At 40.3% G+C, this 26981-nt stretch overlaps 1 protein-coding gene across 4 annotated transcripts in view; it reads left to right on the top strand.

Annotated features, from left to right (window-relative positions):
- Window positions 1–26981, top strand: part of cdk8 (cyclin dependent kinase 8) — a 192624-nt gene that overhangs the window by 116120 nt on the left and 49523 nt on the right. For 3 of the 4 annotated variants that reach the window (XM_078545404.1, XM_078545403.1, XM_078545406.1), the window contains exons 3-4: window positions 4474–4584; window positions 6630–6770. The exons of the other annotated variant lie outside the window; for it this stretch is intronic. In XM_078545404.1, the coding sequence (XP_078401530.1) occupies window positions 4474–4584; window positions 6630–6770 (252 nt within the window). The remainder of the gene's footprint in view (window positions 1–4473; window positions 4585–6629; window positions 6771–26981) is intronic. 4 annotated transcript variants of the gene reach the window in all.

The raw sequence follows: 26981 nt of genomic DNA, 5'->3' as shown, positions 1-26981 counted from the left end.
ATCAACAATTTGAGGTTCTCAAATGTCTTGAGGGTGCAAATTTGCAAGGATGTACACATCTTGGAAAGAAAAGAATTATGACAGCCTAAGCATTGCTGATGGTGATATTAGCAGATGAATTATTAATGGGCTTGAGAGAGATTATTTCAACTATTATCTTCATTATTTTCGATGATTTCAAAAAAATGTCAATAAGTATCTGTCTGATGGTGCCATAAGCAGTAATTTCCAAACATTTATTTAATTCATCTTGCTTCAAATGATATTATTGTACACTTGGTATGTCTAAGTGTATTTTCACTTCTCTATAAGGCACTCATATTCTATTTCTTTATGTTTAATGTCCAAGGAATCAACATAATGAGATATTAGGATAGGTAACCAAAATTTTAGTCAGAAAGAGGTAGTTTTGAGGAACGTCTTAAAAGAGGATAGAGAGCTGAAGAAGTTAAATGCTGGAACTTGGGGCCTAAGCAACTGAAGGTAAAACACAAAAGGCTAAAATTGGACTGCAGAGATCTCGGAACGTTGTCGGATTGGAGGAGCTTACAGAATGGAAAGGAGTGAGGTTTTAGAGGGCTTTGAATCCAGAATGAAGGTTTTGAATTCGAAGCTTTGCTGGACTGGGAACAAATATAGGTGAGTGAGCACAGGAGAAATGGTTGGGACTTGGCGTTTAGTGTTTGGAATTCTCTTCCCCAGTGAACAGTGGAGGCTGGGTCATTGAATATATTCAAGGCTGATTTGATTGACAAAAAAGTCAAAGGTTTTGGGGGACAGGAAGGACAGTGGAGTTAAGACCACATCAGATCAGCCATGATCTTATTGACTGGTGGAGCAGGCTTGAAGGACTGACTGGCCTATTCCTGCTCCTTTTACCAAAGTTCTGATGTTCAAGGAACAGCACCATATTTTTTGATTGGGCACTTCACAGTCTTCTGGACTCAACATTGAGTTCAACAATTTTAGATCATAACCTCTGCCCCTCATCTTGTTTTGTGTTTCTTTGCCAGTTTGGTTTTTCTCTTGTTTCTTTCTTACTTCCTTTAATTTATGTTCAGATATGGCAGCAATCCTGCCATTTACATCTCCAGACACATGTTTTGTTTCTTGTTCCATTACCACCCCTTTTAGCCTTGCACCATGAAACCTTATGTCACCTAATCTCTCCTGCCCTCACCCTAAAACAGACCTTCCCTTTTGTTTTTCTTCCCACTTACCCTTTTCACTTGCTCAAAACCTGTCACATTTCTAATTTTTCCCAGTTCTGATGAAAGGTCACAGAACTGAAATGTTAACTTTGTTTCTCTCTCCATAGATGCTGTCAGACCTGCTGAGTATTTCCAGCGTTTTCTGTTTTTGTTGCAATCGTTGTTGGAACTGATAAAATAGGCAAAAGTAGACAGGAGGTCCTGTTTGGAAAGTACCAGGAACTGGGAGCTAAACTAAAGAACAGGCCTTGAAGATTTATAATCTCTGGATTATTACCAAAACTACGTGCAAATTGGCATAAGAATCAGCAGGTTAGGGAGGTCAACATCTGGCTGAAGGAGTTGTATGGGGAAAAAGGGGTTCCATTTCATGGGACACTGGTACCAGAAGTGGAATAGACTGTACCGTTGGAACAGGCTCCACCTGAAGCAGATCAAGCTCAGGCTACCAGTGGAGAGGATAAATAGGTTGGTCACAAGCAATGTTCCCTTGAAGCTCTGTAGGGAGTGAAGCAATCTGGAAACTACTCTGCAGGCAGTTCACAAGTCATGGCCTTTAAGATGCACATGCTGCGCAAAAAGATTTGAAAGGTTCTGGATATTGACATGAACAGGCCACGCACAACAAAATAAGATGGGGGGAACATTGGCCACAAGGATTTAAAATAGTAAATGGAGGAGGGACTAGGGTGGAAAAGGTTGTATAAATAATAGGATAGGAAGAAACTCGATTAACTGTCAGAAATTATGCTTTAGCATTAAAGGTAAAGGGAAAACTTAATGATGTGAAGTATTAAAGCAGGTGAGAGAAATAAGTGTGTGAGTAAAACATGAGCAGAAAGATAGGTTAGGATGTGGCCCAGATAAGCTTTCTTTTTATAAACTATGGAGTATAAGTACCAAATTGAATGAACTCCAGACACAGGTTCAACTTTGAGGGTGTGACATGTTAGCCATTATTAAGACATGACTGCAAGATAGTCATGACTGGGAACGAAATAAACTAAGTTATAAGGTCTACAGGAGAGTTAGGAATAATGGTAGTTGGGAGGAGTAGACTTGGTGATTAAGGATGAAAAATGAGTGGAAACAATGAGATATAAGCAAGCAGTGAAAGATTTATATTAGTTCTAAGAAATAAAAAAGGTTTTAAAGGTATAATGGGTTTTGTGTATAGATTCCCTGGGTAGCTGCTGTGAAGGGAGAGATTATATAAATGAGGAGATTAGACAAGCAAAGGAGAGTGGTGTTAACAGTGCTTTTTTACTTTCGTATAGCTCACTAGCGCATTTCAGAAAGGCAGTGAATTTCTTGAGTATGTTCAGGATAGTTTTCTGCAGGTAGATGTCCAATAATCACAGAATTGTTACGATGTAGAGGGAGGCCATTCAGCCCATCGTGTCTGCATCGACTCTCTGAGCATTTTAACTTAATGCCAATCTCCTGCCTTTTCCTCATAACCCTGCACGTTGTTTCTATTCAGATAATCATCTAATGCCCTCTTGAATGCCTCAGTTGAACCTGCCTCCACCACACTGCCAGGCAGTGCAATCCAAACCCTAACTACTTGCTGTGTGAAAAAGTTTTTTCTCACCTCGCATTCGCTTCTTTTGCAAAACACTTTAAAACTGTCCCTTCTGGTTCTCAATCCGTTTATGAGCGGTAATAGTTTCTCCCTATCTATTCTGCCCAGACCCCCCATGATCTAGAAAACTTCTATCAAGTTTCCTCTCCACCTTCTCCTCTCCAAGGAAAACAGCCCCAACTTCTCCCATCTTTCCTCATAACTGAAGTGTCTCAACCCTGAACCAATTTTTGTAAATCTCTTCTTCGCTCACTCCAATGCGTTCACATCCTTAGTGTGGCGCTCAGAACTGTACACAATACTCCTGCTGAGGTCTAACCAGTGTCTTATGTAAGTTCAACATAACCTCCCTGCCCTTGTACTCTATGCCCCTATTAATGAAGCCTAGAACACTGTATGCTTTAGAAACAGCTCTTTCTACCTGTCCTGCCACCTTCATTAACTTATGTACATATACACCCAGGTCTCTACTCCTGAACACTCTTTAGAATAGTATCCTTTATTTTATACTGTCTCTCCACGTTCTTTGTACCAAAGTATATCACCTTACACTTCTCCACATTGAATTTCATCTGCCACCTATCTGCCCACCCCACGAATGTGGCAATGTCCTTTTAAATTTCTTGCAAAAGATATCAAAATGAATACAAGTTTTTTTTACAATTATATTAGGAAAAAGAGGGCAGTTAGGAGAAACATGGGCCCCTTGAAAACTGATAAGTGATGTTGCTAATGAAAATAAGGAAATGGCAGATATACTGAATAATTACCTTCCACCATGGAGTCAAGGGAAGACATGTGGCGTAGTGATAATGTCACTGGATTAGTAATCCAGACGTCCAAACTAAAGCTCTGCCACGGTAGCTGGTGGAGTTTGAATTCAATTAATAAAATCTGGAATTAAAAGCTAGTCTCAGTAATAGTGACCATGAACTCGTTGTCAATTGTCATAAAAACCCACCTGGTTCATTAATGTCCTTTGGGGAAGGAAATCTGCTGTCCTTACCTGGTCTGGCCAACATGTGACTCCAGACCCACAACTGCTCTCTGAAATGGCCTAGCAAGCCCCTCGGTTCAAGGTCAGTTAGGGATGGGCAACAAATGCTGGCCTTGCTAGTGATGCCCACAACCCATGACAGAATAAATAAATTCAGTCAATTATGGCACAGGACGGGGCTATCCAGTCCAATGAGGATGAGGTCCACATACCAGACATCCAAGGAAACTAATATTGAATTGGGAACATTGCTGTTGTTTTGACTCAACAAAATCAATAGAGACTATTAAAGTTAAGAAAGAAGAATACAAAAACTATGGGGAGAAGGCCAGTGAATTGCCTTGGAGAATTCCAGGTGAACTAAAGGTGCAAATGGGCTATATTTTCTTTGATTCTCTTGTAAACAGCCTGTATAATTTTGGTCACTGGCCATTTAAAAGCATCCTATCTTCAATTTCCTTAAAAAAAATTAAGTTTAAAGGACTCGGAGCTCTGCCATAATAATTTTGATGGGTGCAAGAGAAATATGCTGGTCACTACATGTAGTGTCTCAAATCAAAAATTCATGAGCCTCTGGGTTATGAGGATGAACTTAAGTTACAAGACCTATTAACTCTGATACAATGGGAATGTACATTTTCAGTTGTAGCAACTCTAATGCAGTATATTTTATTTCACAGTTGCTGCGGGAGTTGAAACACCCAAACGTCATTGCTCTACAGAAAGTATTTCTGTCACATGCGGACAGGAAAGTGTGGCTATTGTTTGACTATGCTGAACATGACCTCTGGGTAAGGTCTACCTTTCTGGACTACTAAGTACTTTGTGCAACATTGCCTGATTTCACTACTTATGCCACCAATTAATTTAACCTGAAATGTTTGTGTTTTAACATCTATTTCCAAAAATTATGCCATATGTCTATTTGGTACAGTAATTGTAACAAATTGAGTAATCATAATCTGACATATTCAATGATTGAATAGCTGAAAAGTGAGTATCTAAATTTTGAACAAGTTGCTTCCACACACAATTTCATGCGGACTCTGGCACTGTCAGTACCTAATAAAATAAAGAAATGGAAGTTATTTTTTTCATCAGGCTTGCATAGTTTGTTGGCAGGAGCCAAATGCAATTTTCTGTTCCTCAATTTTGCCTGCTCAGTAAAATTGAACCAGTGAGATGACTGCAAATTGTTAATGTAGTCACTTTCGCTGTTTTGCAGGGGAATGCGTTCTCAAAAAATGTTATCCTGCTCCTCTTAACATTGAGTTGAGTGAAACTTTGTATAAAACATACTAGCCAGTTAGCATACAAAGTTTATCTTCATTTCAACAGATTTCCAAATGTTGGAAAGATGATTCTCAACACCACATAATCAGTAATTGTTCAATAGTCGCACTTAAACAAAATGTACAACACTTTCCACAAGATGAACATTCTGTGTATTAATCAATTACATTATAATAGACATTCATTAGGTAAAGTGTCGCATATTTCAAAGAGGAATGTTAATAACTGGCCTGAGATCAGCCGAAGTAAAAATGCTGGTAGTGGTCTATCTTTTTCATTAAGGTCAACTTTTTTTTATAGTCTCACTTGATTTTCTTTGAAAGCATTTCAATACTGAAAACTATGCTTTATAAAACAAATTGCATTTTTTATGCCAACTAAATTGTGCGTGGAATAGACAGCCCCTTTCAGCTGAGCTAAGATTGAGATTGTAGAATTGAAGAAAGGCTATCTGACTCTTCCCACTCAGTCTTCCAAATTCTTTCTTCGGATGTACTGTACAGATTGAATGAGCAGTAGAGATGTGTAGATGCAATAGAGGTATGTGTGTATGTAATTCAAATTTCATGTTAAAATCCATGCCTCTGCTCTTTGCTGAATCAACTTAATTCTGCCCACTTTAGAAAGAGCTTTAACTGTAATATTACGTGGTAGCCTACTTTTACACTGTTGTCAGAGTCAAGTTATTCCTTAAATATTCATCAAGTAATTTCAAGTTTATAATCTAGCCCTCTCATTTTTCCTCTCTTGTCTTGAGTTTGTTGTCTGTATGCAACTTATCTATTCCTTTCATTGTTTCAAAATAACCACTTATTAACCAACATTTTTTGTGTGGCATTTTATACAGTAGTCACCTGAGAGTTGACAAGAGTTCAGTTATCTGTAACGATGAAGTTCATTGGGAGCAACAAACGCCTATTCAAATTGCCCTTATTTGTCAATGAAGCTATTTATATATTGTGTGAATTATGTAACTTTCTAAATATCTGTCATCATATTTAATATTTTCAGTCTTATTTAATTTGTCTCTTTTACACAAAATACAATTCAAAACCCAAGCGTTGCAATTTCTTTGAGTGCTTTTGTTCAGGAGGAATGCCTCATTAGGCTCTTCAGGAAGCCTTATGCATTGACTCACTGCACCAGGAATTCAGAAGCTCAAGTCTTTTGATTATACTATAGCATTCTTAAATTGGTTGAATGTTAACTTTGTCAGTTAAATCTTGGCTGAGCTTCGACCAATGAGCTCAGTATATTCCTTCAGCTGTTTGCACATTGTATGCAAGAAGCATTTTTGGGTGGGGTTTCATTGGGGCAGAATACAGATGGGGAATCCTTTTTTATGTATGCATATTTTGAGGGAAAATACATCCATATTTTGAAGTTGGAGATGAGACTGGAAAAGGTAAGTGATTTTTAAATGTGCTAGTACACAGCCAAGAAAATATTTTCTGGAATGCACTTCACTAGCAATATGGTCCAAATCTCTAACTTTCCACTTTTTAAAATTTCCCCAATAAATGTTTTATTTTTCTTTTTTCAGCACATAATCAAATTTCACAGAGCTTCTAAAGCAAACAAGAAACCAGTTCAATTACCTCGAGGGATGGTGAAGTCCCTATTATATCAGATTCTAGATGGCATTCACTACCTGCATGCTAACTGGGTGTTACACAGGGATCTGGTAAGTGATTTACTGACAGGGTACATGAATTAAATAGCTATGCTTGAATAGTTATTGGGATGGTGGGGGGTTGGGGAAAATCATTTTATCACTAGTTGCTTGGGTGACAGATACTTTAATCAAAATGGTACAATAAAGGGACTTAGCTGGAGTAAATGCTGAATAACAGATCTTGGAGAGTGTTTCCTTTTGTGACTTGACATAGATTTCTTCATAACGTATTTACAGTTTTATCAAAAAAATCTAAGTGAATTATACTCCCCACCCCCCTAGCTATTTTCTCTTACTTCACTTTAACCATTTCCTTTTGAGCACATTCCATTGTGTTACTATACATACAACTACATAAAGAAGTAGAAATATACACAAGAGTTGGGGAAGTATTGTCCTGAAGTGTAATTAATTTTATAAGACCACGCTAGAAAAGAAGGAAGGTTTATGGGAAGTACTTTCTGTTCAAGGCATGCTTTTCTCAATCCCATCTTAATATTTAACATTACAGCTTTAAAAAAACAAATATAATTCATTTTTTTACATTTTTGGTTCTACCATTTTAGGTTGTCCCACTTCCTCAGCAACTTGATAAGTTAGAGGGAGCTGCCATGCGGATCCTTGAAAGGTTTTATTAATCTCAAAGAAAGCCAACATTTCAGATGGTTCAAGGTGCAGAGTTTGTAGCTGATTTTCTGGTTTCTTGGTTTACAAGATTGGCTGCTCAGTTTAACATTAATGAATTAATTTATTGCAAAATATAAATGATCCTCCATGCCATGTAGAGTGGCTAGGAGGAAGCCCAGTTTTCCATAAATATATAAACTTTTCAGATTTGGATAATCTTCAGGTATTACACCATGCACCTCTTTGGGTATTGTACTACTTAATAAAAACAAAACATCGCAGCCTATTTACACGCTAATGAGTTTTGCAAATGTTCTTTGTTCTCCCCTGTTGACTTCTTGCCATATGACCTCATATGGTGATTCCCTTTCAGTAAGTTTCCATCATGCCTGGACTTGCCTTTGATCATGAGCAACTTCCAGCCTTTCTACTGCAATTAATTTAATCTGTTGCTAGGCTAACTCTTGAATTTTCTTCCATATGTTGAAACATGATTGATAGGACAGAGAGGAAAAAAACATGGCTTGTGTATATGCTATAACTAAATACAACCTACTTAATTTCAGTAATTTCTTGTGGCAGTTTATGTACCCTTTCAATATAACTATAATATGAAAATTATTTATATTAATGAAAGTAATGTACAGCTATCATTTGTCATTCCATTGGGACCTTGATCTTGAACCTTCATCAATAAAACAACAATTGTCACAATCTGCTCGTGGATTAAGTAACGTGTAATTTACTTGGGATTTGCCCAAGTGAATGATTTAGTAATGCACAGCTGAAGAAAATTAATTTTCTACTGTAATAGTAATCTTGACTGGTGAGAGTTAAATTTGTGGTCCCTTTTGAATCTCAGCTTCAAAGTAGATTTTCAGTTTTCTATTTTGCAAGTGTCTATTCGAGGACTTGGTGAGACAGTGGGTTGGTATACTGTCATTTCACCTTTTGTGGTCTGTATCCAAATGGAACCTGGGCTCAAATGTAACCTTGGCCGATGACAAATTTCTCTTTCCAGACTGCAAGGATTCTATATGCGTTTAAGCTGTTTCAACTCGATTCAAGTATGGTGGATAACAAAATTACCTGAAATTCGGAATTGAGTTTCAATCTCTGTTGTGCTACAAGGTTCGGTGGTATCAAAAATAGAAAGCATCACATTGGTGTTGAAATAGTTGCTCTTCTGAGGCAAGAATTGAAGTAGATTTGTTGGGGAAGAGTAAAATTAACTTTGATCCAGATGCTGATATTGAGTCCTAAAAGTGGATAAATGTTTGTGTTCCCTGTCCAGTGCAAAATACAAAAATTATGTAAAAAAAATTATAGCTAACTGACAAAAATACAGGTCGAGTATCCATTAACCCTCAGGGCTGATTACATTTTGGATTTCAGATAATTTTGGTTTTCAGATTCCGCATTTAAATTTGCATTACAATAGTCTTAAGCCTGGGCTAGCTAGTGTCTAAAGTAAATAAAATGGCTAGAAAAATAAGATGCATCACCGAATAATAAATACCGAGTACATGTAATCAGTTTCTTTTTGACATGTTCACCACAAAAGTCGCAATGTAAACAGTGCAGGCAAGCAACTAGACTTCCTGCACTAAAGGTCGATGAGGCTATAAAAAAAGAAGTGTGGTTTTTGTATGTCTTCGATTTTCAGATTTACGCTGAAAGGATGCTCGACCTGTATATGTACCTCATTGATTAACCTGTTTGTTTACCCTCTGAATTTGATGGAACATGGCACTCTTAATGGCATATAATAATGACTTGAGGCTGATTCTAGATTTTGTTCACTTTGTATCTGTTCAAAAGCTAGTTTTGAATCTGACCATCTTATTGTCTTGACATGCATATTGTTGGTTGGATTCCTGCATTAGTCTCTAATTTAAATGACTAGCTTTAATATCTCTTCCATAATGATGCCAGTTTAGAAATGCATACAAGTTGCGAACCTTCCAAACTTGTATTAGGTGGGAGAGAGAGAGATAGATGAGATTTATGTATAATAGTATCACTGTATAAAACCTGTAAATTCAAGGAATTATAAGTACCTCGATAGCTTATCAGTGACGCTTAATGTAGTCCAACCTTGGGGAAGCGCTGTTTCTTGTGTTAGTGGAGTGAAAACTTGCAAGTTCGCCAAACCATACCCTCTTAAACGTGAACATCATTAAAGTCTACAAATAAATCAATATTGGTATCTAACTTTATGTATGACATTTCCTTGGTACTATTTCAGCATGCATGCTCTTAAACAAAGAGAACAGAAAGCATCTGTCATCTATGTGTAACTTTTTCTTTTCAAATTTTCTCTTCCAAAGATGCTTTTACTGTATAGAGGTTGCAGTTTGGGGGCGTTTGGGGGAGGGGGCTTCAACTGTGTACTCTATTGGGAAGCATTGAATCACCTAACAGAAACGTCTGAATTTGCACATTTAATTGCACACATGCGGATTCTTGAAGTTTGCTGTCTGCTTCAGAGGTGTCATGATTGAGAGTGCCAACAGTTGCATTGTTGTTGCTATACAAAATCTGGACCATAGAATTTTACGGACAGGAGTGCAGTTGACCACCATGTCTATGCTGGAGCTCTTAGTCCATTGCTCTTTCCCCACAGTCTTTCAAAATTTGCCTCTATGTTAAATGCCATAAAAGATTCTGCTTCCAGCACTGTTTCTGGTAGGGCATTCTGGTAGGCTCGCAACTTTCGGTTTTTATGTTATAAAAAGATCTAAGATCTTGTTTTCATGATCATTAATGTATGTGCTCTAATTACCAACTCTCCGACCAATAGAAATAGTTTTCCCCGTTTACTTCATCAAAACTGCACATGGGATACATATAGTGTGAGGAGCAATGGTTATCATACCTCACTGGGGAACTCCATTATTTTTCTTCACTCCAAACTATTACTGTATGCTGCCCTTTACCTTTTTCTTATCAATGCTGATTCCAATTCCATGCCCTTATTTTTTCTTAACAAGCTGCTAATGTAGCACCTTATCAAATGTTTTTTGGAAAATGCATGTAACACCTCCTGAATTTTCTTTATCAATACACTTATTTGCTTAGTGAACTCTTGAGTTTTATAAACCTGTGTTGGCTGCCCTTAAATAACCCAGGCAAAAGAAGCAAAAGCGATTATGAGAAAAAAAACATGCGAGTGGTTAAAGTCTGGAAAGCAGTGCCTGAGCGTGTGATGGAGGCAGGTTCAAGCAAAGTATTCTAAAGGGAATTAGACTGTTCTCTGAAAAGGAAGAATGTGCAAGGTTGAAGGGAGAATGGCACTAAGTGAATTGCTCATTCTGTGAGACACGATAGGCCGAATGGCCTCATTCTCCACTTTAACAATTCTGTGAAGATTTTCTAAGCTGGTACTCATGTTATACCATGTTTATTTTTATATAGTTTATCCCTTTCTTCGTTAAAAGTCTTTTGGCACAGCTGAACAAAAGTGTTGAGAATGAAATTGGATACTTACACAGCTATTAATAACGCTGCTTGATTTTCTGTTCCTCTCAAAGTAAAGAAAGGAACTTAATGTTCTTAGTGGAGAATCAACAGATCATGGACTAGGTTTGATGGGCTAAATATAATGTTCTTCCGACAGAGTTCATGTTCACCTGAATTTATTCCAGCATAGAAATGAAGACATTTACACTGTTTTGAATGTTGTTTTTGAAGCTTTTTGAAGTAATTTCTCTTGCTTCCCAAAAGAAGAGACAAATAATGTGCTAAGCCCAGGGTACTATAAAGTTCAGGGTACTATAAATTGCTGTCTGGGTGAGATCAAAGCTCACCACCAATGTTTAATTCCAATGCAGTCAGTTTCCTAATTTTGGAGTGTTAATGCAAGTGCAAAGGCATACTTAAGGGAAACTAAGAGAGATAGTACGGGTGTTGTCTGAAAACAGTTGCACGTCCATTTTTGGAAGCTGGGCTAGAGAAAAAGATCTTGTTTCCTTAATGTGGTTGAATTTCTTTGTGGAAGTTTGAGTTGATGGAAACCAATTTGTGTGGATGTAGACCAGTGGTGATGATGTATCACTTCACAGTGGGGGCATACCAGCTTCCCTGACTGAACTGCAGAAAAACAGTAAACAGTCTGGTTTACTGTTGTTCTCCGTTTACCAAATTGCCCTAAGTTATGCTATTCAACTATGAATCATTTGCTACCCTCAAACACTTCACCTGAAGATTACTTGATCTTGCTTACCAGTGTGCAGCAGCACAAGACTGGTATATAAAATAAAAGCCACCCATTTCTACTTTTCACAGACTAATGGACACATCCATGGAATTTGATCCCAGGTAAAAATTCCAAGTGGGTGTTAAAGATGCTTCGGCATTCAAAACAAAGCAGGGAGATTTTCCTTGTGGTTTGGCCAACATTTATCCCTCAATCAACATTGTTAAGGCAGATTATCTGGTCATTTATTTCATTGCTATTTGTGACTTTGCTATGCACAACTGTATTCCCAGATTACAACAGTGACTCTTTCAAAAGTATTTCATTAGCTGTAAAGTAGTGTGAGATGCCCAACAATTGTGTACTGGGTTTGATGTAAGTTTCTTCTTTCTTCAGAATGCCATACCTGAAAAATGAAATTTCACTTATTTAGCCAGTATAAGTCAGTGACCCTGTTGTTACATTAGGATTAGATACTTTTTGAAAGTATCTTCCATGCTGTGCATTCCCATGAAGAATTTCTTTATATATTTATACATCAATTAACATTTTATTCTGTTATCCATCAATTTCCTCTACCAGAGAACTGCCAGAGATACTTCAGCCTTTATGTAGAACAGAAACAAAGTCACATGGACATTGTAACATCAAAAATAGAAATATGGAAGCTGTGTCATTATTTACAAACTCTTAATTGTAACCTGAGAAGAATGAAGTTGTAATAAACCTTGAGAAAATAGATTTTTTGTTGAGCCTTTCAATCAGGTCATAAAAAGTTTAACGGAGTAAATAAAACATAAATAGGAAAACAATTCGCAAAGAACTTTTATGTGGTTTATAAAGGCAAGATGATTGTGTTAGCAAGAGTAAATCTGTTTCAGTCAATTCTCAGCAGGAATGGCAGTTTGGGCAGAGCAAGTTAATGGAAATGGCTATCAAAATGAATTATTCCTTTGGATCTGGACTTCTCTGTACCACAGGAATCAGTTATTTTAACTAAATTTAAGTCAGGGTTGATAAAATTATTCATTTGAGGAAGCTGAAAAACCTCAATGGAAATATCAAGATGCCACCTCTTTTACAGGTAATGTTATCCATCTAAAATGCTAGCCTGATCTTGCTGCTCTTTTCAAATAACAAATCTAGCATGGAACATTGCTGGATTTTACACAGGAATGATGTACCATCCTTGTTTAACTATTCATAAGGTATCTATTATTGGTGTGGAAGAGATCAAAATCATCACCTGTCCAGAAGAGGTAATTTTAATGCTGACATTTATGAATTAGTTAATTTAAAGATTTTGTAACTGTATATACTGTAACTGAGTTACAAAATATTACAGATGTTGAGATATTTATGTGCATTACATATTTTACAGCAATTGCATGCTATTATGCTACTAAGAAGAAAATTAATTTGTAGAAAATGGAACTCCATTCTATTGTAATTAAGAGAAAAGTAAGAAAAATAGTTGAGGGTCATTCTAATGCCTGTAATTGAATTCTCATTGAGCATGGCTCCACATTAAACTAAATAATAGTGACATGTTCCTGAAAGCAGAACTGCTTACAATTTTTGAAGTACTGGATTTATGTTGCAGGTTATTATTACTCCACACATCATTGAACATAAAGCATGTGTTTATTCTGAATACAGTATTATAAGTTGATGAAATTAATAGGATACAATTTACTCAATGGGTTGGAATATTTTCAATACTGAGAGAAAATTACATATTCTACATTTTTAGTGAATTATTTTTGGCCACAATTCCATCTTTGATCTTATTTTTAAATGTAAAAATCTAATCAATATAAGTGTGAAAAGTAAACTATATAACTCACCATTACAGGCTGACTATGAGGATTTAAATGAAAAGCCTACATAACTAATCTGAGTCTGGTGCTTCTGAGTTCTGGCTCTTGGACATATGAAAGAACATCCATATGTGTGCAGTGGTAAATTCTATCTTCTCTTTTCTGTCTTAAGTTACAGTACAGTGTTCCCATGTTATACAGCCATTCAAATATATAGCCACAAATTTAAAATTCACACATTTCTCGTGTAACACATATGCATTTTGCCACTCTGAAAAACAGGCTGATGTTACTGTAGGTGCTTATTCTTCACTATTACCCTAAGATATCTATTGGCTGGTCTGAGCTTGGTGGCCAGTACAGCACTGGTAGCGGTGCTGCATGAAATTAGAAATAATGGAATAAATTACATCAAAAGTAATATTCTCAACAATGAACATCACACTACCCCGGAAGTGGTAGAACCAAAACTTGATGGTGGTATAACATTGGGTCACTATTTAGAAATCAGTTTAAAAAGCTGTACATTATATTTGATATCCTTTGTCATGTTTTATTTATCATCAATCTGTGCCCATGGAGCTTAGTATTGTAAATGTTTCAAATTCCAATCAGCTACTTAGCTTAAGTATGATATGATGTACAGTACTGAAAATCTAACACCATTTTTTGCTGCATTAGCTGATACTTGAACATAGGAACATGAGTAGGCCATTTAGTCCTTCAAGTCTGTTCCGCCATTCAATGGGATCATGACTGTGACCTAACTCCATATACTCACCTTTTCCCTATATCCCTTAATACCTTTGGTAATCAAAAATCTATCAATCTTCAATTTAAAATTAAAATTGACCTAGCATCAACAACCGTTTGTGGAAGAGAATTCCAAATTTAACTTCTCCCACCCTTTTGTGCGTAAATGTGTTTTCTAACTTCACTGTTGAAAGGCCTGGTTCTAATTTTAGGCTATGCCCCCTTGACATAAACTTGTCAATCAGCAGAACTAGTTTCTTTCTTTCTATCTATCAGTTTCCCTTAATATCTTGAAAACTTTGATCAAATCACCCTTAATTTTCTAAATTCCAGATACTACAAGCTAGTTTGTGTAATTTCTTCTCATAATTTAATCTGTGGAGCCTAGATATCATTCTAGTAACTCCATACTGTACTTCCTCCCAAGGCCGATAAACCCTTCTGTATTGTGATGCCCGAACTACTTGCTGTACTCTGGGTGTTGTCTAACCAAGGTTTTGTATAGCTGTAGCATGACTTCTACCTCCTTATACTCTAGTCCTCAAGGTATGAAGGCCAGCATTCTTTTAGCCTTTTTGATTATTTTCTGTACTTGCCCATGACACTTTGATCCCTGTACATGGATCCCCAAATCTCTTTGGATGTCCACTGTTGATCTATTCTTCTTTGGTCTGAAGTGGATGACCTCAGACTTGCCCACATTCAAATCCATTTGTAACAGTTTGTCATTCACTTAATCTATTAATGTCCCTTTGTAAATTTATGCTTCCATCTACGCTGCTTTGCTGCCCACCATTGTGCCATTGACAAATTTTGATATGTGGCTATCTATCCTGTGATCTAAGTTAATAAATAGAATGAGTTGTTGCGTCCCCAACACAGAACCCTGTAGGACACCACAGGCCACGTCCTGTCAATTTGAGTACATGCCCATTATTTCTACTCTCTCCTGCCACTCAAGCAACCTCTGAACTACGTCAGTTATTTTCCTTCAGTTCCATGATTTTCAACTTTAACTCAGTCTCTTATGAGGGGCTTTATCAACTCCCTTCTGGAAGTCCATTTAAATAACATGGATAGATACTACCCTATTCACTACTTCAGTTACCTCTTTTTTTAAATTCAATCAGACTTGTCATCTCTTTTTTAAAATTCAATCAGACTTATCATGCATGATCTAAACTTTATAAATCCATGTTAGATCTCTCTGATGAGCTAAACTTTAATTAGATGTTCAGTCGCTCTATATTTTCTTACACACTCTGGTAATTTCCTTATCTTAGCTGGATGCTACTATTGGTTTCAATGGTTAGTTTTTATGCTTTCTGATTAGGAAGTGTAAAATTGGCCACAGCTCCTGAGTTGTCCACTCCAAGGTGTGAACGTGGGTCCTGCTGAAAATGCAGATGTGTGCACATAATGTGAGGGCCACTTTGGGTCAGCTGTGCCTTCCTTTCTCCAACATGGCACAGTATTCTGGCAGACTCTAGAAGCTCCTAAGAGGAATGGCCACTTGTATTGAAGAGTGACCAACAAGGAATCAGCATCTTCAGGAAGAGAAAAAATTGGCAGCAAAAATGCACAATTGAGTAAATAGCTTCCTCTGCATCCAAATTCTCCTGAGAAAATCAGAAGGAATAAATCTCCAGGTTTTACTGTTTTGAAAGTGAAATACTTGAGAAACTTGTAAACCTGTACTTACGATTTGAAATACCACTGCCAGAATACATGTTAAATGGAATTAGATCATGCACATTAATTCAATATATGTTTGGAATAATAGAAGTCATAATTGAGAGACCTTTGTGATCATGCTTCCAAATTGCATGATGACCAAAAGGAAAATGTACAGGGGGCATAAAATCAACAAGACTTTGGTTTTGTTTAATAGATGTGACAAAGCTTTTAAATTTGTATTGGGGCACTTAGATTCATTGCCATAATTTTAAACAATGGTTAAATGTACAATACAAAGTTTTACTGAGGTGTAATGACCAGGAACAGCAGCAGCTTATATTTATAGTGTGTCTTTAATGTCATAAAACATCCAAACAAACTTGAAGAAAATTTGGCACTGAGCCACATAAGAAGAACTTGGTCAAAAAAGGTAGATTATAAGCTGCATCTTAGAGGGGAGAATGAGGTGGAGAGGTTAACAGTATCACAGTATCGTTACAGTGCGGACGGAGGCCATTCGGCCCATCGAGTCTGCACTGGCTCTCTGAAAGAGCATTCCATCTAGTCCCACTTCCCTGCCTCATCCCTGTAACCGTGCACATTGTGTTTTCAGGTAGCCATCCAATTCCCTTTTGAATACCTCATTTGAACCTGCCTCCACCACCCTTTCAGGAAGTTTGTTCCAGACTACAACCACCTCTAGGTGAAAAAATATTTCCCCACACCACATTTACTCCTTTTGCCAATTATTTTGAATCTATGCCCTCTAGTTCTTGATGTTCTCTTGAGTGGGGACAGTTTCTCACTATTTACCCTGTCCATACCCTTCAAGATCTTGAATGCCTCTATCAAGTCCCCTATCAGCCTTCTTTTTCCAAGGAAAGCAAACCCAACCTCTCCAAACTATCCTCATATCTACAGTTCTTCATCCAGGGAATCATTCTTGTGAATCTCCTCTGTACTCTCTCCAATGCCTTCATATCCTTCCTCAAGTATGGCGCCCAGAACTGGATGCAGCGCTCCAGAGGAGGCCTAACTAGTGTCTTATACATGACCTCTTTACTCTTGTACTCAATGCCCCTATTAATAATGCCTATATGTTTTATTAACTGCTCTCTCAACATGCCCTGCCATCTTCAGTGACCTATGTATGTATGCACCGAGATCCCTCTGTTCCTGCACCTCTTTTAGAGGTTTGCCCTATATTTAATACTGTCTTACCATGTCTTGCCTATCAAAATGAATCACCTCACACTTCTCTGCATTGAGCTTCATCTTCAAGACTATCCTCATCACAGTTGACATTTCCAATCTTCATATCATCTGCAAATTTTGAAATCATGCCCTGTACACCACAGTCTAAGTCATTAATATATTTCAGCAAGACAAGGGCCCCAACACTGACCCCTGAGGATCTCCACTTCAACCCTTCCTCCAATCTGAAAAACAACTATTTATCACTACTGTCTGTTTCCTGTCACTCAGCCAGTTTCTTATCCAAGTGTCTACTATCCCTTTTATTCCATGAACTTGAATTTTGCTCACAAGTCTGTTGTGTGGCACTGTGTCAAATGCCTTTTGAAAATCCATAACACCACATCAACAGCATTTCCTTTATCAACCTTCTCTGTTACCTCCGCAAAAAAAACTCTAGCAAGTTAGTTATACATGATTTTCCCTTGATGAATCCATGCTGGCTTTCCTTCCTGCACTTGTCTGAGTGGTAATTGATTTTATCCCGCACTGTAGTTTCCCGAGGTTTCCTTACTACTGAGGTCAAACCGACAGGCCTGTAGTTGCCAGTTTTATCCTTGCACCCCTTTTTGAATGAGGGTGTAACATTCGTAGTTCTCCAGTCCTTTGGCACCTCCTCTGTGTCTAAGGAAGACTGGAAGATTATCACAAGTGCCTCTGCTATTTCCACTCTCACTTCCCTCAGTACCCTTGGATGCATCTCATCTGGCCTTGGTACTATTTAAGTATTTTATCTATTTTAAGTAAAGAGAGCCTTTCCAACACCTCCTTCTTCTTGATTGTAAATTCTTCTAGTGTACCAGTTGCCTTCCCGGGTAGCAAGCTCTTCTTTTATAAAGACAGATGCAAAATGCTCGTTCAACACCTCCGCTATTTCTCCAGCCTCCGCATGCAAGTCCCCTTTTTTGTCCTTAATCGGCCCTACTCTTTCTTTTACTGCACCTTTATTATTTACATGGTTATAGAAGACCTTGGGATTCCCCTTTATGTTAGCTGTCAGCCTCTTTTCATGCTGTCTCCTTGCTTTACTTATTAGTTTCTACACTTCCTCTCTGGCCCTTCTATATTCAGCCTGATTCTCCATTTTATTTTCTACCTGACATCTGTCATACACACATTTCTTCCTTTCCAACTTTACCTCTATCTCTCTCGTCAGCCAGGGCGCTCTGGATTTATTTGTCCTACCTTTCCCTTTCCTTTCTCCCTTTTAGGGAGAGAATCCTAGAGCAAAGGATACAGGCAGCTGAAGGCACAGCCACCAATGGTAGATTAGTTAAATGGCAGAAGCAGGTTCCTCCTCTTTCCTGAATTGATGTTTTTAGATGGATTGTCACTGAAATTAGCCTTGGTGCCTCTAAACTAGGGCTGGGGACATCAGTCAGGGACTGCAAAACAAAAACAGAAATAGAAATACCTGGAAAAACTCAGCAGGTTTGGCAGCATCGGTGGAGAAGAACACAGTTGACGTTTCGAGTTCTCATGACCCTTCAACAGAACTAAGTAAAAATAAGAAAGGGGCGAAATATAAGCTGCTTTAAGTTGGGGGGGTGGGGGAGGGGGTGTTGGGACAAGCAGCCAGTGATAGAAGGAGATAACCAAAAGATGTCACAGACAAAGGAACAAAAAGGTGTTGAAGGTGGTGATATTATCTAAAGGAATGTGCTAATTAAGAGTAGAGAGCAGGACAAGCAAGGTACAGAAAGCTCTAGTGGGGGTGCGGTGAAATAATACTATAAGGGCATAAAAGGTATAGATAAACAATGGGTGGAAATACATTTAAAAATAATGGAAATAGATGGGAAAAGAAAAATCTATATAAATTATTGGAAAAAACAAAAAGGAGGGGGAAGAAACGGAAAGGGGGTGGGGATGGAGGAGAGAGTTTAAGATCTAAAATTGTTAATATTCAGTCCAGAAGGCTGTAAAGTGCCTAGTTGGAAGATGAGGTGCTGTTCCTTCAGTTTGCGTTGAGCTTCACTGGAACAATGCAGCAAGCCAAGGACAGACATGTGGGCATGAGAGCAGGGTGGAGTGTTGAAATGGCAAGCAACAGGGAGGTCTGGGTAAGCAACAGGGAGGTCTGGGTAATGCTTGCAGACAGACCGAAGGTGTTCTGCAAAGCGGTCACCCAGTCTGCGTTTGGTCTCTCCAATGTGGAGGAAACCGCATTGGGAGCAACGAATGCAGTAGACTAAGTTGAGGGAAGTGCAAGTGAAATGCTGCTTCACTTGAAAGGAGTGTTTGGGCCCTTGGACGGTGAGGAGAGAGGAAGTGAAGGGGCAGGTGTTGCATCTTCTACGTTTGCATGGGGAGGTGCTGTGGGAGGGGGTTAAGGAGTAGGGGGTGGTGGAGGAGTGGACCAGGGTGTCACGGAGGGAACGATCCCTATGGAATGCCGCCGGGGTGGGTGAAGGGAAGATGTGTTTGGTGGTGGCATCATGCTGGAGTTGGCGGAAATGGCGGAAGATGATCCTTTGAATGCAGAGGCTGGTGGGGTGATAAGTGAGGACAAGGGGGACCCTATCATGTTACTGGGAGGGAGGAGAAGGCGTGAGGACGGATGCGCGGGAGATGGGCCAGACACGGTTGAGGGCCCTGTCAACTACCGTGGGTGGAAAACCTCGGTTAAGGAAGGAGGACATGTCAGAGGAACTGTTTTTGAAAGTAGCATCATCAGAACAGATGCAACTGAGGCGAAGGAACTGAGAGAATGGGATGGAGTCCTTACAGGAAGCGGGGTGTGAGGAGCTGTAGTCGAGGTAGCTGTGGGAGTCGGTAGGCTTGTAATGGATATTGGTGGACAGTCTATCACCAGAAATTGAGACAGAGAGGTCAAGGAAGGGAAGGGAAGTGTCAGAGATGGAGGGGTGGAAATTGGAAGCAAAATTAATACATTTTTCCATGTCCAGATGAGAGCATGAAGCAGCACCGAAGTAATCATAGATGTACCAGAGAAAGAGTTGTGGGAGGGGGCCGGAGTAGGACTGGAACAAGGAATGTTCCACATACCCCATAAAGAGACAGGCATAGCTGGGGCCCATGCGACACACCTTTTATTTGGAGGAAGTGAGAGGAGTTAAAGGAGAAATTGTTCAGTGTGAGAACAAGTTCAGCCAGACGGAGGAGAGTAGTGGTGGATGGGGATTGTTCGGGCCTCTGTTCGAGGAAGAAGCAGAGAGTCCTCAGACCATCCCGGTGGGGGATGGAGGTGTAGAGGGATTGGACGTCCATGGTGAAGAGGAGGCGGTTGGGGCCAGGGAACTGGAAATTGTTGATATGATGTAGGGTGTCACAGGAATCACGGATGTAGGTGGGAAGGGACTGGACAAGGGGAGAGAGAAGGGATCAAGATAGCGAGAAATGAGTTCCGTGGGGCTGGAACAGGCTGACACGATCGGTCTGCCGGGACAGTCCTGTTTGTGGATTTTGGGTAGAAGGTAGAAGCGGGCCATCCAAGGTTGGGCGACTATCAGGTTGGAAGCTGTGGAAGGAAGACCTCCAGAGGAGATGAGATCAGTGACAGTCCTGGAAACAATGGCTTGATGTTCAGTGGTGGGGTCATGGTCCAGGGAGAGGTAGGAGGAAGTGTCTGCGAGTTGACACTCAGCCTCCACGAGGTAGAGGTCAGTGCGCCAGACAACAACAGCACCACCCTTGTCAGCAGGTTTGATGACAATGTTAGGGTTGGACCTGAGAGAACGGAGTGCAGTAAGTTCAGAGAGAGACAGGTTAGAATGGGTGAGAGGAGCAGAGAAATTGAGACGACTAATGTCACGCCGACAGTTCTCAATGAAAAGATCAAGAGAATGTAAGAATCCAGAGGGAGGGGTCCAGGTGGAGGGAGAATATTGGAGGTGGGTAAAAGGATCTGTTGAACAGGGAGAGGACTCCTGCCCAAAGAAGTGGGCACGGAGATGAAGGCAGCGGAAGAAGAGTTCAGCATCATGCCAAGCCCGAAATTCATTGAGATGAGGGCGTAAGGGTATGAAACTAAGTCCTTTGCTGAGCACTGAATGTTCAGCGTCGGAGAGGGGAAGGTCAGGGGGTATAGTGAATACACGGCCGGGTCTGGGATTGGAAGACGGGGTGGGGGCAGAGGGACAGGCAGGGGTGGAGGGTCCTGGATGGGTGTTGGTGTCGATGAGTTGTTGGAGCTTGCATTCCTTAGCACTTGAGAGAAAGAGAAAAAGTTTCTTGTTGAGGCGTCGGATGAGACGAAGAATAAAATGAAACTGGGGGCACGCGCAGCTTTGAAAAAGGGTGCGGCGGTGCTGCTGGAGAGAGAGGTCGAGTGTGTTCATACGGCGGCGCATGGCACTGAGTGTGGATCTCAGAATGCGATGGGAACAGCAGTCCGAGGAACGTTGTATGTCCCGGAGATACCTGTAATCCTGGGTGGGTTCGAAACATGAGGGATGGAATTTCAGTTGAAATCCACGTGGGGTAAGCCGGAGACGGAGACAGTCACTGAGAAAGGAAATATGGCTGTGAAAGCGGGTTTTAGTAAACACCTTGTCAAACACCAGGAGAGAAATGAAAAGCAATGAAGGTGAACAAGGCAAAAGAGAGATTCGAAAATCCTGACGGAGAGTAGAACAAAACTTCTTCAAGGTAGGCATTTCTTGAAGAGAAGTGGCAGTCAATTAAACACAGAGATAAAAACAAAAAACTGCGGATGCTGGAAATCCAAAACAGAAACAGAAATACCTGGAAAAACTCAGCAGGTCTGGCAGCATCGGCGGAGAAGAGCACAGTTGACGTTTCGAGTCCTCATGACCCTTCAACAGAACTAAGTAAAAATAGGAAAGGGGTGAAATATAAGCTGGTTTTGCTGGGGTGGGGGGAAGTGGGGGGGGTTTGTTGGGACAAGCAGCCAGTAATAGACTATTTACTACTTAGATTACTATCTAAGTGGAACGTATGTGTTTAAATATTGTTTTGAGCACGAGATCTAGACCTGCTGTAATTCACCCCCCTCCCCATGTTAAACACCTTAGTGGTGGTAACATGTTTTCAAATTCTTCTATTGTCTCGCCTATCACTTTATTGGCTCCTCCACCTACAATGGCCCTCCAATCCTTTGAGATCTCTGCAGTCCTCCAATTCCTGGCCTCTGTGCATCCCCAATTTTCATTGCTCTACCATTGGTGGCTGTGTTTTCAGCTGTGTAGGCCCTAAGCTCTGGAATTTCCCACCTTAACCCCTCTGCTTTTCTCTTCTGCTTTGAGATGCTGCATAAAACTTCCTTCACCAAGCTTTAGTCCTAATATCTCCATTTGTGACTTGGTGCCAATTTTTGTTTGACAATGCTCCTGTGAAACACCCTGGGAAATTTTACAATGTCAAAGGCACTATATAAATGCAAGTTGTTACGGTTGGCATATGAATGATAGCTGTTGGAGATAAAGTCATTTTATTTATTTTCTCCAGTTTTCTTTCTTTCATTCACGGGATGTGGGCTTCGCTGGCTGGGCCAGCATTATTACCCATCCCTCGTTGCCCTTGAGAAGGTGGTGGTAAGCTGCCTTCTTGAACTGCTGCAGTCCAAGTGGTGTAGGTACACCCACAGTGCTGTTAGGAAGGGAGTTCCAGGATTTTCACCCAGCGACAGTGAAGAAACGGCGATATATTTCCAGGTCAGAATGGTGAGCAACTTGGAGGGGAATTTCCAGGTGGTGATGTTCTCATCTATCTGCTTCCCTTGTCCTTCTAGGTAGTAGTGGTCATGGGTTTCGAAGGTGCTGTCGAAGGAGCCTTGGTGAATTCCTGCAGTGCATCTTGTAGATGGTACACACTGTGCATCGGTGGTGGAGGGAGTGAATGTTTGTGCATGTGATGCCAATCAACCAGGCTGCTTTGTCCTGGACGGTATCAAGCTTCTTGAGTGTTGTGGGAGCTGCACTCATGCAGGCAAGTGGGGAGTATTCCATCACATTCCTGACTGGTGCCTTGGAGATGGTGGACAGGCTTTGGGGAGTCAGGAGGTGAGTTACTTGTTGTAGGATTCCTAGCCTCTGACCTGCTCTTGTAGCCAACGTATTTATGTGGCTAGTCCAGTTCAGCATCTGGTCAATGGTAACCCCCAGGATGTTGATAGTGGGGGAAATTCAGTGATGATAATGCCATTGAACATCAAGGGGCGATGGTTGGATCTCTCTTGTTAGAGACGGTCATCACCTGACATTTGTGTGGCGTAAATGCTATTTGCCACTTATCAACCCAAGCTTGGATATTGTCCAGGTCTTGCTGCATTTGGACATGGACTGCTTCAGTATCTGAGGAGTGAATGGTGCTGAACATTGTGCAATGATCAGCGAACATCCCCACTTCTGACCTTATGATGAAGCTCATTGGTGAAGCAGCTGAAGATAGTTGGGCCGAGGACATTACCCCGAGGAACTCCTGCAGTGATGTCCTGGAGCTGAGATGACTAACCTCCAATAACCACAACCATCTTCCTTTGTGCTAGGTATGACTCCAACCAGCGGGGAGCTTTCCCCCCCCAATTCCCGTTAACTCCAGCTTTGCTAGGGCTCCTTGACGCCACATTCAGTCAAATGCTGCCTTGATGTCAAGGGTAGTCACTCTCACCTCACCTCGGGAGTTCAGCTCTTTTGTCCAGGTTTGAACCAAGGCTGTAATGAGGTCAGGAGCTGAGTAGCCCTGGCGGAACCCAAACTGGGCGTCAGTGAACAGGTTATTGCTAAGCAAGTGCCGCTTGATTCCACTGTTGATGACCCCCTCCATTATTTTACTGATGATCGAGAGTAGAATGATGGGGTGGTAATTGGGCGGGTTGGATTTGTCCTGCTATTTGTGTATAGGACATACCTGGGCAATTTTCCACATAGCCGGGTAGATGCCTGTGTTGTAGCTGTACTGGAACAGCTTGGCTAGGGGCGTGGCAAGTTCTGGAGCACAAGTCTTCAGTACTATTGCTGGAATATTGCCAGGGCCTATAGCCTTCTCAGAATCCAATGCCTTCAGCCATTTCTTGATATCACGTGGAGTGAATTGAATTGGCTGAAGACTGCCATCTGTGACGCTGGGAACCTCCGGAGGAGGCTGAGATGGATCATCCACTCAGCATTTCTGTCTGAAGATTGTAGCAAATGCTTCAGCCTTAGCTTTTGCACTGATGTGCTGGGGTGCTCCATCATCGACGATGGGGATATTTGTGGAGCCTCTTCCTCCAGTGAGTTGTTTAATTGTCCACCACCATTGACGACTGGATGTGGCAGGACTGCAGAGCTTAGATCTGATTGGTTGATTGTGGGATCGCTTAACCCTGCCTATCACTTGCTGTTATGCTGTTTGGCATGCAAGTAGTCCTGTGTTATCACTTCACCAGGTTGACACCTCCATTTTTAGGTATGCCTGGTATACTCTCCTGCACTCTTCATTGAACCAGGGTGATCCCCTGGCTTGATGATAATGGTAGAGTGGGGGATATGCCGGGCCATGAGGTTACAGCTTATGCTCAAGTACAATTCTGCTGCTGCTGATGGCCCACAGCGCCTCATGGATACCCAATCTTGAGTTGCTAGATCTGTTTGAAATTGAAGATGTCCACACATGCTATCCCCAATGAAGTGAACAGATAACTTAGGTCTGAAACATATCTGCTCATCAGCAAATTACGGTAATTATCTATTTAATTATTTTAAACTAGGTTTAAGTAGTAACTTGACCTGCGCACAGTTTCCCTTCTTGCAGATAAGTCCAGGAGCTCAACTAAGCCGGAGATAGAACTTTGCTTATGCGAATCTATCACTTCACGACACTGGCAATCTATATTACTGCATTTCAAAAGGCAGAATATTTCAGCTACTGATGTAAAACTTCATATAATTCACATTATTCCTGCAGGATGTGATGTGCATGTGCATTGTGTAGTACTAATTTCTTCCCAAAAAGTATTGTGGACTGAATAATTTGTTCTAACATCAGGGACTCAATTTCTATTTTGCTTCTGCTAGAGGAGCACTCTGTTGTAGTTGAACATTCACTCGCTGGTTTAGGTGGAAAAATCAGCAGTCCACAGAGGCATGCCTTTGTTGGCCAGCCATGGAATGACGACTGCAAATGTGGTGCCATCCTGACTGAAGAAGGAAGCATTGAAGTAGGGACATACATAAAAATCACTTCGCTACAATTTATTTGTTCAAATTACTTTTGTGATTTGGTATAGTATTCTAAATTAGTCATTTTGTAGAACTTTAAAATCATTATTTACTTACTGCCCAGTTTGCCCACTTTATAATTCAGTAATATTTGGAAAACTGTATTTTCAATTGTGATTCAAATAATTGTCCAACATTCTTTGCTTCCTTACTGACACTTGACTGCTTTCTAAAAATGGCCAAGCAGGCCTCTTCGTTTGTATTCAAGAAGGTGGCTCACCATCACCTTCCAAGGGCATCAGTCTTCACAGTAGAAGACACTAATAGCATTCCAAAAATGCTAAATAATCAAGGGGCAAAAGTGGGGAAGGAAATAAATACAGTAACTATCACTCGAGAAAAAGTACTAGGGAAACTAATGGGGTTAAAGACCGATCAGTCCCCTGGACCTGATGGGTTGCATCCTAGGATATTAAAGGCAGTAGCTACAGAGATAGTGGATGCACTGGTAGTAATCTTCCAAGAATGCTTAGATTCTGGAAAAGTCCCAGAGGATTGGAAAACTGCCAATGTAACACCCTTATTCAGAAAGGGAAGGAGACAAGAAACAGGTAGGCCAGTTAGCTTAACATCCATCATTGGGAAAATGTTGGAGTCTATTATAAAGGATGTAATAGCAGAGCATTTAGAACTGCATAATATAATCAGCAGAATTAGCATGCCTTCATGAAGGGGAAACTATACTTGACAAATGTATTAGAATTCTTTGAGGAGGTAACAAGCAGGATAGATAAAGGGGAACCAGTAGATGTAATATATTTGGATTTCCAAAAGGCATTCGATAAGGTACCACACTTAAGGCTACTTATAAGGCCCATGGTATTGAAGGTAGCACATTAGCATGGATAGAGGACTAGCTAACTAATAGAAGATATAGAGTTGGGATAATGGGGGCATTTTCAGGATGGCAACCTGTAAATAGTAGAGTGCCACAGGGATTAGTGCTGGGGCCATAATTATTTACAATATATATTAATGACTTTGATGAGGGAAGTGAATGTACAATCGCCAAGTTTGCAAATGACACAAAAATAGGCGGGAAGGCAAGTGGCAAGGATGACACAAGGGGTCTACAGCGGGATAGACTCAGGTTAAGTGAGTGGGCAAAAACTTGGCAGATGGAATATAATGTGTGAAAATTATGAGATTATGCACTTTGGCAGGAAGAATAGAGGAGCTGAATATTATTTAAATGGAGAAAGATTGCAGAAAGCTGCAGCACTGAGTGATTTTGGGGTGCTTGTGCATGAATCACAGAAAGCTAGCATACAAGTTCAGGTAATAGGGAAGGCAAATGGAATGTTGGCCTTTATTTCAAAGGGAATGGAGTATAAAATAGGGCAGCCTTGCTAAAACTATACAAGGCACTATTTAGACCACAACTGGAACACTGTGAATAATTTTGGTCCCCTTATCTAAGGAAAGATATACTGGCATTGGAGGCAATCCAGAGAAGGTTCACTAGGTTGATCCCGGTTATGGAGGGATTTTCTTGTGAGGAGAGGTTGAGTAGGTTGGGCCTGTACTTGTTGGAGTTCAGAAGAATGAGAGGTGACTTTATTGAAACATATATAAGATTCTGAGGAGGCTTGACAGGGTAGATGCTGAGAGGTTGTTTCCCCTTGTGAGAGAGTCTAGGACCAGAGAGCATAATCTCAGAGTACGGGGTTGCCCATTTAAAACAGAATTGAGGAGGAATTTCTTCTCT

The sequence above is a fragment of the Cetorhinus maximus genome, chromosome 7, assembly GCF_964194155.1.
Source record: "Cetorhinus maximus chromosome 7, sCetMax3.hap1.1, whole genome shotgun sequence".
Classification (NCBI taxonomy): Eukaryota; Metazoa; Chordata; class Chondrichthyes; order Lamniformes; family Cetorhinidae; genus Cetorhinus; species Cetorhinus maximus.
Note: the sequence above shows the minus strand (reverse complement) of the source record. Positions and strands in the feature narration are given on the sequence as shown.